At 39.1% G+C, this 19,870-nt stretch overlaps 1 protein-coding gene across 2 annotated transcripts in view; it reads right to left on the bottom strand.

Annotated features, from left to right (window-relative positions):
* PREX2 (phosphatidylinositol-3,4,5-trisphosphate dependent Rac exchange factor 2) overlaps positions 1-19,248 on the bottom strand; it is a 168,750-nt gene extending 149,502 nt beyond the window's left edge. Inside the window, exon 1 of one of the 2 annotated variants that reach the window (XM_064388503.1) lies at positions 18,788-19,248. In XM_064388503.1, coding sequence (XP_064244573.1) covers positions 18,788-18,928 — 141 coding nt within the window. In that variant the 5' untranslated portion in view covers positions 18,929-19,248. Of the gene's footprint in view, positions 1-887; positions 918-18,787 lie in introns of those variants that run through there. The other variant, XM_064388513.1, reaches the window with a different exon arrangement.
* Positions 19,249-19,870: the final 622 nt, after the last annotated feature.

Genomic DNA, 19,870 nt, shown 5'->3' with positions numbered 1-19,870 from the left:
TTTATCCAGGTATGTTTCAAACTGTAAAGATAATTAAACCCCTGTGCTTTTACATTTTTCATTAATGAACATTTCTCTTTTGCTATATAACTTTTAAAAGCATCCCATTATCCCATTTTATTAAACAAAATGTACCACAGTGCATCTCAAGTAACCTACAGCTAAATGAGGACCTGAACAGACCACTCCCAAACTGTGAAGGAAGCTTCTGATTTTGAGCAGGAGGAAGGTTACTGATCTCTTACTTCATACAAGGAACCCTTCCCAAGCAGGGGATCAGCAGGACTCCAGAAGCAGCTTCTCTCCTCATCTCTCTCCATCCAAAACACAGGGCATCTCTGTCCCATAGTCAAAGATGCATTACACAGCAAAACTACAGATGAAGTGTGAAGTGCTTTGCCAAAAGCTGAGACAGAGGATACACTAGAAAAATCAATGGACTTCTAGTGTGATCACTCCCATTCCATGTCATGTGACAGATGGTCAGCAAAACATTCTCTGGCTGTTACCAAAAAACGGGGCTGGTCAAGCACAGACAACCATGGAAGGAAGCAGAGTGAGGATTAGAATATCGGTTAACTGAAAGAACAGGCACTGGCCCTGTTGCCCATGATCTCATAACACTGTTGCACAAATTATGTCTTTATCTACAACACTGGGAGATACTCCACAGTGAAAAAAAAGCTGTACATATGATGACATTGAAATCTTCCAAGAGCAGTAACAGAGGTTCAACAGATACCAGTCCCTGGCACTGCAATGAAGACTCATCTTCCCCTGCTCTTCTCTGTCCAACAGAACTGCATTAACATGAGCAGTGATGTACAACTCCAGTAATTGTGCTTAAGCTGAAAAACATACATTCTGACATGTAAATTGATACTCACCTCTGCATAAGTCATCAGCCTTTACTTTCAAAGCAGAAGTCTCTACTGCTTCAGAAGAACAGCTGGTAATAGATTAAGTAAACCTTGGAGTTTACCAGAGCAAGGAATTTCACTTTCCTAGTATTTCATGACTATTTCTAAATAACCAGGAACAAACAAGAAGACCTAGAAACCCAGAATTTTGGTGCAAGTTTTTTATGCAGAGTGCACTCAAGTGTTTTCATCTACTGATTTCTGCTTACAATTCATTGGCTTTTTTTGCCTGTTCTCACTTGCTCAACATTTCCACTGTTACCACCCACTCCCAGCTCATAATTCTGTTGATTTATGCTATTATACTCTTTTCCCCTGATCCTGCATTTATGAACACACTCATCATGTGGGAAAAGAGTCAAATTCTTTCCCAATGCAACTTTAATGTTTGGTACTGAAAGGGTGCAGGCTATCAGAGATGCAACTGCTTGGAAAATCCTGCTCAAGCCAGTGGCTCTGGACTGGAACAGGCACAGCGGCTGTAGCAAGGTGGCAGATGAAGAGTGAAATCAGTGCAGCGGTGTGCAGGGAGCCAAGAATACTGAGCGCAAACAGATTCTGTGGGCAGTGATGGTGGAGGCTTCTAATTAGCCTCCACTGAGCACTGCCAAGCTTTTCACTTGGTCGAGCTGACTGGATTCGCACACAGGAGTAAAAGCCTGTTCTCTGACATTCGGAAAATAACCCCACTGCCTGCTCCACTTTGCCTCTCCCTCATGTTTAATGAAATTCTGCAAAATATGAAGGGGTCAGTTTCCTGACCAAAACACATAGAAAACTCTGCTCGTGCATTGCATTTGTTTGTTAAAAGCAAATGTACTGTGTTTTACTCACTTGGGCCATAAAATAGTACAGATAAGCATTTCATTTGTGCTAAGTGCTTAAATACATGCAGAACAGTATTAACGCCCGGTGTGCTGCACAAAATCAGCATTACCATGTTTTCAAAATATTATATAGTCATTAAAGTGTAGAACTTTAAAAATCACTTTTAGCCTTAACAACTTTAAATGCTACACCATGAGATCAAATGAGTGGTATTTCTACAAATTAAATCAATAAAGCACTGTCTAGGTACCCATTACTAACAGAGAGCACATCTTTAAAAGGCACCAATTCATATTTAAAATATTGTAAACATCTGAAGCACTGTGCTTTCTCCTATCACATTGTTGTGTTTTCCCTGCAGTATCTTAAAATTGACCAGACCTCTCCTTCACCTGTTTCAAAAATCAATTACCTCCTTCAGGTCCTCAAAGCCTGCTCCTCTTTCCCCTCGCCAATGATGCTGGCTACTTTTTCATACCACTGATCCTGTTCAACTGAATGGTGGAGCAGCTTTTTACATCATATTTTGTTGTACTATGGCAATCTATGTTAGAAAGAACCAGCTAGAGGTTCAGACATGTCACTAAGAGACAATTAAATCTACCCCTCATGCTATTTCCCTAACCAATCCAGGACACCCATAGAAAGCCTCCAGCATTCATAAGTTCACACTCAAATTTTGTTACCCATAACTTTTTTAATGCTTGGGCAAGAAAATAAAATTCTAGACACTCAAGTCTCCTATTTTGCAATTTGTTATTGGCAGGGCTAGGAGTTTTTGTAGCATTCCTCAGTGTCTGTCTCTGCTCCCTCCATCTTTGACTCAGCAATGACTCCAGATGCCAGTTGTCAGAATACCCACCTCACAGCAAGTGGCACCTCTGACAGGAACAGTATGGATTGAGTTCCAGTTGTTCCAAATAACGGAAGTCTGAATGCACCATAAACAACAGTCAAATCTCAGAATAACTCTGGCATTTTGAGAATGTTATCCATTCTGTGTTATCCAGCACTATTATCAGAATACACAATCTACAACACACATTAAGAGTCTTCTTAGCTAATGTAAATTTGGACATTCAAAGTAAATATTTATTTAAACTAAGACAAAGCACTTCCATTATGACACTAGAGTTCCAGGATAATGTTAACTTCTTTTTGCTTTTTTGAGCATATACAGTAGCTCCAGTAAAAGCCTTTACAAACATAAACATTAAGTACGCTTCTGGAAACAAATATTTTATTCATGGTCACTTAATGAATTCATTTCTTGGTTACCAAAGAGAGGTGACAAAAGCTGTCATCTTTTATTCATACTAGAAGCAGGCAGAAAAGACTGAAAGTAAAAAAAAAAACTGAATAGGAATAAAGGAATTCTTCATAGCATAAGGAACAGTTTTCAATGGAAATCTAAAGCAGAAAATTTATAGATAAATGCGATGGAAATCTTCTGAAGTAACAGGAAATCAGGAAAAAATGCCAAAAGGCCTGCATGGATGAACAAGTAGCCCTTGGACAAACTTAAACACAAACAGGTATCTTTAAAAGGGTGGGAGCAGGGAAAGGTAGCCCAAGAAGAATAGAGAGAAATTATCCAAACAGCCAGGGAGATGGTTAGGCAAGTTAAAGTAGTGGCAGAAGTAAATCTGGCCAAGGATATCAAGGGTAACAAAATGAGCTTCCTTAGGTACATCAGCAACAGAAGACTAGGGAAAATGTGGGTCCACTCAGGAAGGATATGGGTAACCAGGACGTGGAGAAGGCTGAGGCACTCAATGCCATTTTTTACCTGTCTTCACCAGCAAATATCCCAGCCACATTACCCAAGCTGCAAAAGGTGGAAGCAGGAACAGGGAGAATGAAGAACTCACTGTAGGAGACTGGGTTTGAGAAGATCTAACATTGGAACAGGTTGCCCAAAGAGGCTGTGGATTCCACCCACTGAAGGCAGACTAAGTGAGGTTTTGAGCAACCTGATCTAGTGGAAGGTTCCCTGCCCATGGCAGGGAGGTAGGAGATAGATGATTTTTAATATTCTTTCCAATCCAAACCATTCTATGGTAACACCAATAAAGAAACAAGAGACAAGTCTATTAGTCAGCTTTTAGGATGGGTATTTAACTTAATTCAGTAAGTGAGCAAAAAAAGGACATTCACAAAGCCTCCAACCCAAGTTTGTCTTCATCCATTTACTAGCTAGATAAACAACTCCTGACATAGGCATCTCTAGTAAATGCCTCAGGTTAGGACTGACCCGCAACCACTTTCTTATATATATATTGCACAGCCAAAATTATATTATTATTCATATTTAGTACAGCTTTATTTGCCACTAAAACAAACCTGAAAAGAAAACTGGTATTAGAATGTCATCAGCAGCCCATTCCCTACCTCATCCTAAAATCTAAGGAAAGTTTGTATTCCTAAAATTTCCATTTAAGTATGAGCATACAAATTTAGAAGTCTGTTGTGTAAAAGTTTCTTTACAGAAAATTTGGAACAATCTAAATGTAATTTCATTCTTCATTTATCAAAGTACTTATCACTGAAGACATTCTCTCTCATTAAGGGAAAAACCAGACAAAGACTTTTTAATTAAAAAAATCAAAGCCTCTGTTGGGCAGGAGCAGCAGTATCTAATTCTCCAAGGGCAGGTGGCAAAGTCCTGAGTAGTAGTTATTAAAAGAGCAGTAAAAAAGGTATGCAGTCAAAGTGCATGCAACAAAGAGCCTTGCCTAATTCCTGTCCCCACGTGAATAGGGGAGGGTAGCGGAGTGCTGGCAGCTGAACCACTCTGCACCAGAAGCACTGGAGGTCTGAGGAGAATCTGAAATGTAACCAGCAGTCTGGTTCCTCAGGTGCTTTTCTTAGCCCGGGCACAGAATCAGGCTACCTCATAATTTATGCTAACCATAACCACATCTTAGGTCTGTTCATGACTTATCATGGCTTTAAATCCATGTCATATTTGGTGCTTGCATGTAAATCAGAATTAAAGATACACTAGGAACAGAGGGCTAGATATATCTGTATATGACAATCTGCTGAAGCAGAAACTAATTTATAAAGAGATGGGACAAGTCTTTACATAGAAAGGCAGTATTTGATAGCACCTGAGGTAGCCACTTTTCCTAAATGGGAAAATTTGTGAAAACAGTAGTCTGTTAAAATAGTGGGATTTATTGTAGTAACAAGCTTTCAAAAGGCCAAAAATATTATTTTAAGATGCTTCATTTTCTCCTAAAACCTTGCAAGTGGAATTTGGTTGCATGTGGAAAATCTGCAGTTCATGTACATTTTTCATTAACCAGAAAAAAATCTCAAATCTTTCACTGTACAAGACTTCATACTACAATAAGGAGATTTAATATGCCAATGTTTTTTTCCCATCTGTAGTGTCAATGGTGCACTGCCCTATTGACAATGAATGTTGCACCTATCTCAAGTCCAGTTATCTATCAATAACCATTCACCATCTCCTGCAAGACAAAACCAAGTAAATAAATTTGCAGAAATGGAAGAGTAAAGGGTCACCAACAAAAATTGCTGTCATATACTGGTAAATTCCTTTTGGAAATCTGTGGCATAACTGTAGTAAATGCTTTATTTGTTACCACTAGTCAGAATATGAGAAACATGTACTCTTATTAAAAATTAATTAAAAGCAGGGTTTTTAATTTTAATTTTTTAATAAAAAGTGAAATTTAAAGTTTTAGAAATAAATAGGAAAGTCAGAGCATTGTATTATCCCAGAGCTGTTTGGTGGTTGGAAAACAACAGGAAAAGGACTGGAATAGCCATTACAGCTTTTACTGCCATGGTACATTAAGAAAGACAACAGCATACAAAGAACAAACATTTTAAACACAAAATAACATTTTGCCAAAGCCCTGTTTTACATCTAACAGTTCTCAAAGTCAAAAGCCAAATTGCACTTGGCAAGTAAATATGGGGAATTTTTCATTACAAAATATGCAATATGCAAATGCATAATGGTTGTCATGGTGGTCATATTTTAATATTTTATTTTTTCTTACTGTAATAAGGATATCTCATTTGGTCCAAACACCAAGCTTTTTTATTAGCAAAATCTACAAGAGCAAAAATTGTTACTGTTTGTGCTGGATGCTGCTGTAAGAGAGATGAAAACTAATTAATCCAGTGTATTTCCAGTACACATTTCTCACAGGATGCCCAAATAAACTTCAGTTGGTCCTTCATTGTTTTATCCTTCATGATACAGCAACTGCCAGCATCACTTACTCACAAATATTGTACAGTAATCTACATAAAATCTATTAAAATATCAGGACAACTGAGTCTTTTATGTAATACTGCATTGATAACCATTTTGAAGTGGCATTTCTATACCAAATGAACCTGATAGAGAAACAAAAGAATCTTTGTTAACCAATTCACCTAAAAATTTTGACTCAGACTCAAAAAAGTGTGTGAACGAATCAAAAATATTTCTCAGTGAAGAAGTACCCTGCAAATTAATTTGGAGAACTTATGTTTTCTGGATGGTGTGTTGAAAAGTGCATTACTAAATCAAATTTAAGAACTTAATGAGACTGAGTTTTAACTAGTCAACTCAACTACTTTAAAATTGATAGTATAACAGATGATAAACTACTGTAACTATAAACTCCAATTTTACTTTCCAAAAAAAAACTTTTTAACATGGAAGAAGTTGGTTTACTGAATGATGTTATGAAGTAATTCTACCAGTAGTACAGCTCCTGTTCAAATTTATCTTCATGGATTCCAATTAAAATAATCTTAATCATGGCTAATGGTCATCTCCCACAACTCATGGGAATGTTCTATGACACAAGTATGTGAAATTTAAAGACATGCAATCTCTTTGGAACTTACAGGCTGAATATTGACTAAAAAGATTTTCACAGTATTTTTGGAGGGCCAGTCAGAGGCTTTGCCTTTCCCCACCTGGAAAACCACAGCTTATATTGTAGCAGTATCAGCATAATTCATCCTCAGCTTCACATGAAAATTCCATCAGAGCATTTGTCGAGACGCTGATTTACCAGCCTTCCTCAATTTTGTCCGGGCACAGCAGACTAAAAACAAAGCATGTTTCCTTTTTGCAGTTCAAATCCTTACTATTACAGAAAACTTCCAAGTCTACTAAATCTGGATTTTGCTCTGCTTTCCTTTTGAGGATATCAGTCAGGTCCAAGCTTTATTTCATCACCTATCTAAAACTATTCTAAACACAGCATAATATATCTGAGTGTTTATGAAGAGGCAACTTGAAGCATTCCCTGCTGTCAATTTGTTATTTCTAAGTGCAAATACTGAGATGTAATTGAGATGGACAGAAGGGACGGTAAATTGCCTTAAAACATCAAAGAGTGAAGCACTGTGTTTCAAGAGAGATACAGCATCTTCACACAGTAATGACAATCAGTTCTCTGCGCAGCCACAATGGGAATGAAGATCTTCCTTGGTAAGGGTCGAAGACACTTCAATATCTGCAGAAAACAGGAAACTTTCCTTCCCATTGTTTCTGTCCGGTCTGACGATTGTAACAGTTCAGTGCAACTGAACATGGGAAAAAGTCCCTTTATTTCCTGTGAGGACAACCTCGTAGCATATGGGAAGAAATTAACACACTCATACAGAATATAACTGCCAACTTCCAGGCATTATTCTTAATAAACAGGATCTCATGCAGTGTCAAAGAGATAAATGAACCCTTAAGTAAATGAAAAGTTATTGCTATCAGCTCTTCACTCTTCTGCCCCTGCCTACAGAAGGAATCCTTCCAGGTATACGACAAGATATTCAAATGTGGTCCACAACTAATAATTTTGTAATTTCCATTCATTATTTTCAGTATTATTATTAATGGTGTTTATGTGTTGTTCTGTGTAACTGAACTACAGAACCAACACCTTAATAGAAAATGAACCTTTCCATTAGAGAAAACAACAGATACAATCCTTGTACTTAATATGTCTCCACTGTAATTCTAAGCCACAGAAAGATCTCAACTCTGCCAAAAAATATTTCCAACATAATAGAAGCAATCTGCAACTCAGCACTTTTGAAATGTTCAATCAGTCACACCCTTCTGAAAACCTGGGGGTCTCTTTCACTGATAAAAGAGATTAACTAAAGACAGCTCACCAATTAAAAAAAAAAAATCTCAGTTATCTCTGGATAATTATTGAAATGTCACATTTTATCATAAAAACAAATTAGCACACAATAACAAATTCAAAGATAATGGTATTTTCACACCTCAAGCTGACTGTATTTGAAGATGTCTAAGAAACACCGCACTTGTACTGCTCCACACTCAAGCAAACATCCAATAACACAGTTAACTTCTGGGACCATGAGCAGCATCTAATTTGACACTGCAAAAGCCAGTGATGCCCTGCTTATTAACACACATACTACAGTATGAGGCAATCTCATCACATACTTGCCATGTTTCAAAGGGAATTTTTGTGCAAGTTTTTATTTTTAGAACAAATTTTAGTAGCCCTTTCCTCTTCCTTTTCAACCTTGCTAGTGTATTTTTCCTTTATATTTTCTCCTTCCTATTTCCAGAGCACAGAAATGTAATCTCATAACTCTTAGTGTTCCTATTTATTCCTGGTTTGTTATTTAATCCTTCACTGAGACCTCTTTCTAGATCTTTTCCCCATTCACACAGCAAAACAAAATTGTAAGAAGAAAATGGCAGCTGCAAGTCATACTTCAAGAATCTTGCCCAATCTCTAAAAATACCACTTTTGGTATTTAAAGGTAAGTAAAGATGTTAAAAATGGCCTAAGTAAGGTGCTAACTACACAGTGCAGAAGGATAAACAGAATTCTAACACCTTTCAGTCAAGAAAGATGTTATGACAAGTATGAGGTACTGAATTATGACAAGAAAAGTCATAATTCAATACCTCAAATATCTATTACACACATTTGGGGATGTTAGTTTTTGTCCTCTGAAAACTGCAAAAGACTTAGAACAAAACTAGGCAGAAGATCAAGGATACTGACACCAGAAGAACTCATCACAAAGGAATTTGAAAGATGATTGACAGTATGAAAGGGGTTTTATAAAAACAATAATTAGATTTCCAACAAGAATAATAGTGATATTTTTTAACAGGATATTTAAAATGCCTTAAAGGAATTCTTTTATGGGACACGCGTTCAGAAGTTACAGATGCCCCAAAAAATACACAAATACAAAAATGAAGTAATCAAACTCAGAAATCACTTAGTTTTCAACGAGTCTCTCCACTCTTCAGGAGAGACAGCCCCCAGTCATGAAGCACAGACTCCCTAAGTAATGCAACTACTTACTATTACAAAAAAAAAACCTGCTGCGTGTTGTAGTTTCACAATGGTATTCCCCAGTTTAGCGCTCCCAATGAAACCATACATCACTGACTCACAGCCCCTGCTCCCCCGTCCCTTTGTGGTGGGCTGGAGAGGAAAATTTGAGGTCCAAAAGGTAAAGATCACAGGTTGAGAGAACAATTTAATGGAAACAGTAATGAGATAAAAAAAATTAACAGTAACAGCAACATTACTAATGGCAGAGGGCACAAGAAAGAGGCAAATGATTCAGATGGAAACAGCAGTACCTGACCACTGCCCCCACCAGGCTACCCTGACCAGAATGGACCCCTTTATCCCAAAGAGATTCCCTTTTCCCCTCTCCCACTGATGATTTGAGATGGTACAGAATAATCTCCATGTCCTAGCCATGCCCCTCCTCCTGTCTGCTGCAAACATTAACCCTGTCCTGGGCAGAATCATGTCAGTGGGATAGACCTTTTCTTAAATCTGTCACTTCAAAGGGTCCTTCCAGCACATCTCATTTTAGGTCTTTATCATACTCTGCAAATTAATTTTTAAGGAGTATTTTATCATAACTTCCATGAACAAAAACCAACAGACACTAGAAGGAAGGAAGCAGCTCTCATTATAAATGTAGGGTGGCCACTTTTACAAAGGCGTTCTTTGAATCAGGACTTATTTATTGCCTTCCTGCTTCCTATGGCTTCTGCAAAATAACTCTCCCTCCCAGACAACAAAAAGATAAATACAAACTAATCACCACAAACATTTTACAAGTGACACAACATTAATTCTACAGGTGTGTGCCACTTTTCTTCCATCCTTGTCAGGCTGTATCTTTTTAATGAAAGTGGTGCTTATATGCTGCAGAGTTTCAGGTGCTGCCACATCTGTTTAAGTCTCAAATGGCTCTGTGACTCTCAGAGCAAAGACCACACTCACACTACAGTCAGAGGATGTTGTCTCCAAGCAAGCAATTGCATGCTATTTCTTCTAGGAATCCAGATACCTTACCCAAAGAATTTAAGGATATGGTGTAACTTAGCACATACTAAGCAATAAAATGAAGAGGTTTTCCAGCCTTGTTGCACAAATTCATAGCATCCCAGACATCAATCACCCTCTCACAACATATTTGATTTAGACATAAAGAGACTGGGATTGTTAAGTCAACACTTAGGAATACACTCAACCCTCACTCTAGGAATGTTTCCTTTTAAATAGCCTTAGAAAATAAAAAAAAATATATTTCAGAGGTCAAATTATGAAATACGGTTTTAATGTAAATTTGCCATAATATTAATTGATACTGGTCACTTGCTCTAGTTATTCTAATAGGCAAAAATATATTTAGAATGTAAACACACCAATACATATAATGTATTTAAAATTCAGGCACAAGTAGCAGCAGCCATAGACAAATGTCATTTTGAAGTGAGAATTCATATAAAACTTCCTGAGAAAGGTCAAGGATTAAATTATTTATTCTGCTTCACTCATCAAGATATCATCATCAAGGGGCCTGCATCATACAAATTACACTCAAATAAAGAAAGCCACCTTACTACAATGTATTACTGTTTTTTCCAATAGTCACTTCAGTTCTATCTGTTCCTCCTACACACTCCCTTCTTCTTCAGCCTTGAACTTGAAAGCTCCTCAGGGATTCCAGATGACTTGGAAGCCAGATTGCCAAAAACACAAAGGACAATCTCGAGGTCTCATGGGATGTAAAATAAGTGTCAATCCCTAAATCCTCAGTTCTGTCCCTACAACAGGATAAATTCAAATGTGAGCAGCCTATGAGACAACCCCAAGAGCAACCAAGCTTGCACAAAATGAAGCTGGCTTGGAACACTTATCCTTGCAGGTTCTCAGACATTTTAAGTAGACAACCATTCTTTTAGCATCAATTATATATGAAGGGAAAGGGTTGCTTTGCTGTCAGAGTGGTGAACTGGGAATCAAGACATCAGATTATATTTCTGGTTCTGGCACAAACTTCCACAGGGACCCAAAACTCAAGGTCGAAGTTTCCCATTTGTAGAAGTACACAGGTTTGATTTATTAATGAAAGCAATCCACTGAGACACCTCTGAATAGAAAACAGTACAAAAGTGCCAGATTATCTGTTCCCTGAGCAAAAATAATAGAGTTGAATTTTATTTTTTTTAAACCCGAAACTATGTACTTGAGTTTTCTCTTAAATTTTGAATAATTGCTTGCTGAACAGTACAGCCTGGCAATTTGCACTACAATTTCAGAGTATAAAGGAAATAAAGTAGAGATGCAATCCTGAAAATACTGTTCTCCTGAAACTGGCTGAAACTTCAAGGCAGTCAGCCTTTTTTTCTGTCATAGCAATAAATTGCAAACTGATGAGTCATGGAGGTTGGAAAGGAGGTCACCTAGCCCAATTGCTTGAACAGAGCAGTGTCAACTAGAACAGGTAGTCCAGTCTTGCCTAGATGACCTTTAAGCAAAGTTTTTTAAAAGCCTCTGAACAACTTATACTTGTTTTTGACCCGTTTTATTGTAAGCTATATTTTTTCCCTTCACACTGCGTTGGAGTTCCCATCTTCCATGGCCTCTCCTTCTTCCACTGTGCACCTCTGAGAAGAATGTGGCTGCATCTTGCCCACATCTATCCATCGGGGAGTTCTAGACAATAAAAACTCCACCAAGCCTTCTCAAGGCCAAAGAAACCTTGCTCTCTCAGCTTCTTTGCAGCAATATCCTCCTGGCCCCTCCTCACCTTGCTGGTCAGCCCCAGCACCAGACTTGTGTAAAATTATTTAGTAGTTAAAATTATTTCTTCAATTAGGGAGCCAAAAATTTGATTTGAGAAGCCTCACAGACGTAGAGCAGAGGGTAAAGAATCACCTCCCTTCACATTCTGGCAACATCCTTGCTAGAAGAGTCCCAGGATGCTGATCCTTTTCTGCACTGCAAGGGTGCAGTGCTGACTCATATTCCAGTTCCTGCCCAGTACTCCCAGAGTAACCTCTGTAAAGCTGCTTTCTAGCTCCCAGCCTGTGCAGGTGAGCAGGGTCATTCCATCCCAGGCACAAGACTCTACCACTAAAACACATCACCCAGCACCAGATTCAGATGCCTCTTGAACACCTCCAGAAGAAGTGATTCCACTATCTTCACTCTTGCATTCCTCCTGAGTAGCCAATCCCACACCAATCCACACGGTCACCAATGACAGCAATAATCCTGCTCAATCCCAAACAGAAAACTGAATCAATACACACGTAGTTGAGTTCTACAAAAACACTTAGACAACATTTATGTAAAAGATTATGCATGACTATGTGAGTACAGGAAGTTCTTCAAGACACTTGTATAAAAAGGTAAAGTCTTAAATAAAATTTGTTACCTTGCTCAAGTCTATATTTCAAATTCATGGGTAATCCAACTCCTCTGCAAACAGGGACATTTACTTTACTTAGAGATACATGGTTATAGCCTTCTACAGATTAGCAAATCATTCCAACCAGTATCTTAGGTCAACTACAGCCAACTTGGATTTATTTTGGCCAAAGGACAGTTCCTTTTGGTTTCCAGTGCAAAGAACTTTTCAATTTCTCACATGTTGCAATACCGTTACAAAGACTCCACTTTGTCTAATTGACAAAATTGTTCTTCACACTAACCTTACCAAATAAATACAAACCAACCTTGGGATACCTGGTTTTAAAGCTTAGTGTTCACAAAATGGTGACAAAAATTACTACAAAAGGGGGTTTAAAAATATGTCTCCATAAACATTTGAAATCACTGCAAACAACATACTACTCAAAAGCATTAGGCTTCATAGAATAACTTAAACCGGGACGTTTCGATGGATGGTGCCCTCTAAGTAGCCTCTTCTAAATTAGCAACTCACACTACAAATTTGTGAAATACATGTATCAGGAGAGTTAGGACTGAGCTCTAAGGCAAAGCAAAGAAATAACTGGTACACTGCAAATACTATTTATAAATACAGATAAATCATTAAGTTGTACAACACTTCTAAGCATATCATAGTCTTCAAAAGATTAAGTCTTAGTCTACAATAAGTCTTAAGAACAGATAAGTTTCTTAAATGCTATAGAACAAAGATTTCTCCTTTCAGTATTCTAAACTTTCCATTGAACAGCTCAACAAACCACCTTTCTTCCCAAAGAAGAGTTTTTCACAATACAATCTAAGTGCATCTGAGATCAGTAAGAGGAAATGCACTGACAAGTATGAAACATTTGTCATTGTCTAGCATAAATCCCTCCAATTCCAAACAAGATAAGATATGTACTCAAAAATTCATTGTAAATAACTCTGCTTTTTGCCATTGTCCTATATTGCATGAATTCTGCGCTTGCCTAGTAAAGATGCTCAGACGAAAAAGATCTTTCTTGCTAATCCACTCCATAAAGTAGAGCGTTCCACCTTGGGGCAGGTGTTACAAAGAAATAAACAGCTTTTAAGCAGTTGCCCTTACTCTGATAGGGACCACAGGTGGTGCCATGGATACAGACAAGCAAAGTCAAATAAAAATAGAATGCCACACTCACATTTTTGTTAACACTTAAGCAAGTTAAAAACAGAAATTGGAAGTGAATGGAAAAGATATTGACTTTCTATGGTAATTGTGTTTGCACTTCCTTTGGACTTTTTATGATGAAGTAGCCATAGAATGTTGTTTTTCTTTTCCTGAAGAGAAAGGAAATCACATAACCTTATCAAAAAATGCAGCCAGCTAAAACCCTTCCCTTCCATTCATTTAAATCCCTTTTATAAAATATAAATGCAATTATGAAAAGCACTATGAAGCCACTAATCATCACTGTAATTGAGATATACATATAACATATTCAGTGAGTGGGACTAGATGATCCTTATGGGACCCTTCTAAGTTAAGGTATTCTCTGACATATACACACATGGACTCAAAACAACACACACAGACACACTGTTTTTGTATCAAACCACAGCCATAGAAGATCATTTATAAATTGTTCTTTTCTTGTGGAAAGTCCAACATCTAATTTCATTATATAGCATAACTACTGGAGGAGTTTTCATCTGGTACATAAAGCCTCTATTGCTAGCCAGGGTTAGTAACACTGAATTTGACTATAAAGGTTACCTGAAGTCTCAATTACTGTAATCACTTCTCCAAATAATTAGTCTGCTCAATAATCAGAGAAATATGTATTGAGCCAAGAGACAGGGAATGTTCAGCAAGGGAAAAAAGAAGCCGAGGAGTCACACAGACACTGAAAAAGCTGCACTATAAACTTTAGAAACAATATCTCGTTATACCAGTTGAAAAGCAAGGATTCAGCTTCCCTTAACAGGGCACATTTAAAGAAAACTAACCATTTTTTCACTTTAGTGCAAGCAGAAGACAGTAGAGTAGGATGTAATAAAACCACGCTGATACTTGAGAGTGAACTGGCAGAAACATATATATTCAGTGAGAGACTCTGTAAACCATACTACAGTCTACATAATAAACTAGCTTTGTTTTTTTTCCCCAGCTGCTTCAAGATCCAGCTAGCCACCCCAGCTGAGGCCGTGGGGAAGGCTTACAGGAGTGCCAACATCTGCTTCTATTCCCATCAACGTCAAATTTGTCAGAACACAAAACTGTGCCAGAGAAACAACCTCTGCCATAGGAAATTCAACTCCACTTCCATGGATATCCCCTGAAGTACCAAGTGTAGCAGATCGATTACATTTCCAATTTCTATTCCAAAATAAAGTTTCTTTCCAAAAATTATACATGTACATTTTATATATGCATATATGTACATGCATACTAAAATTCTTTATGGTCTGGTTTACATTTAGTGGCCAGTCAATTATTGTAAATCACAAACATAAAAACTAAGCCCTATCAGGTAATAAGGTGACAAATTAAACTAGCCACTTTTTAGCAACTCTTTACTATTAAATACTTATAATATCTCATCAACTTCGCCCCACAGTTTTAGTGGTCTCTTTACTACTGCTATGCTGAGGATTCAAGTGAGTACCCTGATTACACAGTAAATGAAACCCCTCATGAAAACATTCAGGAAATTACAAAAAAAAACCCTACCTTTTTTTTTTTAATTCTCATTAAAAATCATATGTTCCCCGGCATAAAATCACAGACCAATGAATCTTAGAGAAGTTTATGCTGTTTTGCTCTATTTAGCTAGCTAATGATTCTAGAATAGAATCATTAATGTTGGAAAAGACCTCCAAGACCATCAGGTTCAACCAGTAACCCAGCACTGCCATATTCTCCACTAAACCACGTCCCCAGGTGCCACATCTGCATGTTTTCTGAACACCTCCAGGGATGGCAATTCCACCACTTCCCTGGGCAGCCTATTCCAATTCCTGAACACTCATCCAGTGAATCAATTTTCCCTAATATCCAATCCACACCTCCCCTAGCGTAGCCTGGGGCCATTTCCTCTTGTCCTGGCACTTGTCAGCTGGGGAAAAAAGACTGATTCTTACCTCACTACAGCTTCCTTTCAGGTACTTGTAAAGAGTGATAAAGCTTTCCCTCAGTCTCCTTTTCTCCAGGCTGATTGTGCTTAAAGGGCAACATAGGAAATTTTCTTTATGTTTACACAGATCACAGTAAATATAGATATTTGGTCATTTGCTACAGAGTGAAGGAGATAAGGTAATTATATTAAGGATATTGATAATGTCACAATTGTTTTTAAGCATCTTTATCATAAATACCCAAGGTAATTATTAATTATTCAGTCACACAGTTGGATGACATGGAATTATTTTAGATGGTGCAAATATTTACCAAGTGTTGCTTTCCGTCCCCTCCAGAAAGTGCATTTTGACAAGAAAGAAAAATTTTCCTCTATTGTTTCAGAATGGAAGAGAAGTAAAGCTTCTCTTTCATTGGAAAGCAAGGATTTGCCACAGGAAAGTGGTATGATCACCAGCAAGAACACCCAGAAGCAGAAAAAGTCCAATTGCTCATTTAGCCAATAAAGTACCAATTGTTCCTAACAGAAACTTAATATTGTAGCTTAATAAAAATAAAAACCCTCGTCTACAGATATAGTTTTAAAAGGTGTTTTAGTGTCTTAAGTAAATTCTTCCATCACATGTTACTTTTAAGAAATGTTAGAAGGAACAAAAACCCTAGTATTGCAATGACACTCTAAATGCTACAATGAAACATCTGAAGGAAAAGTATAAGCATTTATTCATAATTTCCTGTGCATGCCTCTTGTCTCCAACATTGCTGCAACTAGTGGGTGACGTAAGTTTACCCACCTCACATGTGTTTACACATCTCACTGCAATTGGCCCAAAATTGTTATTGCTCTGTATCACTGAAATCTCAACCCTACTACAGGTTATTACTGGAAGATTCAGGAGATATAAAAGAGTAATAGTGACACAACCACACCTGTTCACTCAGATTTGTTTTGTGATGAATGCAGATGTAAACAGTATACTGTATTTACACAGCACAAAGCCAAAAAAGAAGAGGTGAATGAATTCACGTGGGAATGACTACTCAGCTACTTCTATCTAATAAAGTTACAAGTATATCAAATCTTCTGCTATGCACCTTACAGTGTTACAGACTTTTGACAGAACATGCAAACCAAGCTACCTCTCACTACACTGATAAGTGGAGGATGAGCAATCCTAGAGCAGGAGGGGAAATAAAGACTTTAAATAACAAACTAGAAATCTGTTCTGAGCAATACTCTTTAATTCCAACATAAACAAAAGAACCTAAATAAATCTAGCATATAGTAGGTATGTTTCCAGTGTAGGGAAACCAGCAAAGCATTTCCCATGTTGACACAGACCAGCAAGTCACTTCCTCCTTATAACCTCTTCATTCTCTAGCCATGCACAGGGTTTTTTTCATTTATCTAAGTGAACACCCTCTTTCCTATTAACTACAGTGAAAACTGCAGGTATTCTGAGAAAATTCTCAGAGAGCCTAAAATTGGCTTCAGCATCTCAGTCATAAAGGAAACATGGTTTCCACCACAATGAGCTCCACTGACGACACTGAGATGACCTGGAAGCCCAACTGCTAACATTGACTGGAACATAAACCCCTCAGGCAATGATGGTTTTGATGGCTTACATAAAATCAGTGTCATGGTCTCTACACTGGCCCTGGTCCAGTGGCCCTCGTAAATCCACCACCACAGCTGAGCTCAACAGCAGTCCTAGCAGGCTGACCAAAGGAAAGCTCAGAAGTTGCTTCCTCAAACAAAACTGAGGTACAATTAGAACAGGTGACATTTCTCTGTGAAGGATTTACGTCTCTGAACAGTCACTTGAACCCTGTCCACAATCGTTAATGAATCAGAAAAGTTGATGTAGAACCAAGTATTTAACACCAACCCTTCTCCCGTTCTCCACATGATTTATTTAGATCATCTTGATCCAAACTGCAAAAAGGCTTATTACTGAATTCAGTGTCTGGATAGAACTTGAAACACTTTCAGACTCTGATCCTTAGGAGAATTTCAGCACTTACTGCTTGAACTCAAATATCTTATGTCTAAAACCTCAGAATTCAAAATTAAAGATACTACAAATCCTTCACATTTGCTGAAATCCAAGACTCTGGCATACACCAAATTTGTGGGTTAAGGTAAAATATGAAAGAACATTGCCTTAGAAGAGTTTATTTAAAAGTAGGTAAAACCTGACCATTAAATGGAAGCAAGTAAAATAATTGCACAGCCTCTTTTTCAAACATACATCCTAAACTTTAAAAAAAAAAGAAAGAAACAACTCCAACACATTGGACCATTTACCATTTTTCATGGTGCTGCTGAGGATAAACATATGGAGAAAATAAGCTACTCTGTAGATCTTATTTCACTCCAATGTCTGTGCTTTTATTCTCCCTGTCACAGCCAACTTAAGAATTTCCTCTTTCATGGTAATAAGCAGAAAGTCCACAATTCTCAAGGCAGCAAAGCAGGAAGTTTGCAGTTGGAAGGATTTCCCCTCTTCAATGGGACAGGAGGAGAGAAATGTAGGATGGGGCTACTGTGAATACTTCTGCAATCTGAAGCAGCTGATTTGGACATATCACATCAGCGCCCTAAAGTGATGCTATCAAGATCAGGCACAAATGAAACACTGGCCACATCTGTTCTGCAATAATTTGTCCCTTTGGCTTTTTGAGAGAGCAAGAACTCCTGCCTTTCCGACTAGGGTACTACCCGGCACCAACAATCCTACCAACAGTGACAGTCAAATGTAGAAGGAAGCTCGAAGTGTCACACCACAGCTCAGCAGAACGCACCACCTTCCCAGCTGACCCTCTATCACAAGACGGCAGCGAATGCCACATGTGGCTTTAATGCCAAGCAGCTGCTGCTGCACACCAGCACCCCCTCCGTCCTGCTCCCTCCCCCCTGCACCGCTGGGCTTCCAGGACTGTCGCAAGTGGTGGAATACACTGAAATGAACACAAGCCCCCTCACCCGTTAGGTTTGGGGGGACCCAAACCCATCACCCCCACCCGCGGAGACAGGAGATCATCAGCGCCAAAGCGCGGCCGGAGAATTGGGAAGGGAGAGCGGGGGAGGGAGGAACGCACAGCCCCTCTTCGGCTGTCTCAAAACCTGTTACTCTCCGTCCCTTTCACGCCAAATCTGGGGGCAAACCCCGGCCGCGGGCCCCGGCGCCGCCGCTCACCGACACCAGGAACTCCAGCGTGCCCACGTAGTCCCGCTCCGTCTTGAGCAGCTCGTTCAGGACGCACACGCGTAAGCGAAGCTGCTTCTCCAAGTCCTTCCCGCTCTCCCCCTTGCCTTCCCCCTTGCTTTCTTCTGTCATGGTGCAGCGAGGAGGCTCGGTGCTCCCAGCCCGGCGCCTTCCCCCGGCGCTGCGCTGCGGACAAGGACAACAAAGACCCCGCCAAGTTACACGGCGGGGCCGGGCTCCGGCCGCTCCCCAGCCCCCTCACCCCGCTCCGCGCCGCCCGAGGTCCGCAGGCGACGAGCCGCCCCAGAGAGCGCTCCTTTCCCGTCAGGAAGGGGACACAGCCTGGAGGAAGCGAGCGGTCACTGGTTCCCAGCTCGCCCTGCTAGCTGAGAGGTTGGAAAGCCTCCGCAGCAGCAGAGACTTGGACATTAATCAAAAGCTTTGTATCCATGTGACTCCAACCCCTTCCCCCCCTTCGCTAAATCTCAGGAAAAAGGAAAGGAAACAACTTCAGGGAGCGTTGCGTGCCAGCAGCTGCCTGTTTCACACACAGGCTGCGATCTCCAGTTTGAGGCTAATTGGAGTCCTCCAACAACAGAGTAAAAGAATTATAAAAATGTCCCAGCAAGCTGGCTGGCGAGGGAATCGACAGTTGTTTTTGTTTTGATTTTATCATCAGCAAAGAGCCATTTCAACTTCCCTTTCCACACCTTCCCACGAGATGTATATTACAATGTGTATTATAAATACGGGCTGTGATATTCTCCCGAACAAACATACACAGCTAAGCGTGTGCTGAGCAGCTACAGAGAAGTTCTTTGACGATAATGAGGGGGTTCAGGCTGGCTGGTTTGTTGGTTTACTGAAACAAAGTGCTATAAACTCTCCAGGTTATACAGCTTTCCTATCCTCCTGTCAGATTTGCATGACACATTAAAATAATAAAAAATAATTCAGTAGGCATTTCAAAGTATTTCAAGTAGCTCTTCAGTTTGTGACTGGAAAGAAAATACAGGTCTTCAAACTTACATATTCCATATCAACTATCTTTCTAAACCCACAACATCCTAAAGG

The sequence above is a fragment of the Passer domesticus genome, chromosome 1 (assembly GCF_036417665.1).
Source record: "Passer domesticus isolate bPasDom1 chromosome 1, bPasDom1.hap1, whole genome shotgun sequence".
Taxonomy (NCBI): Eukaryota; Metazoa; Chordata; class Aves; order Passeriformes; family Passeridae; genus Passer; species Passer domesticus.
The sequence above is the reverse complement of the archived record's forward strand: the minus strand, read 5'-3'. Positions and strand labels throughout refer to the sequence as shown.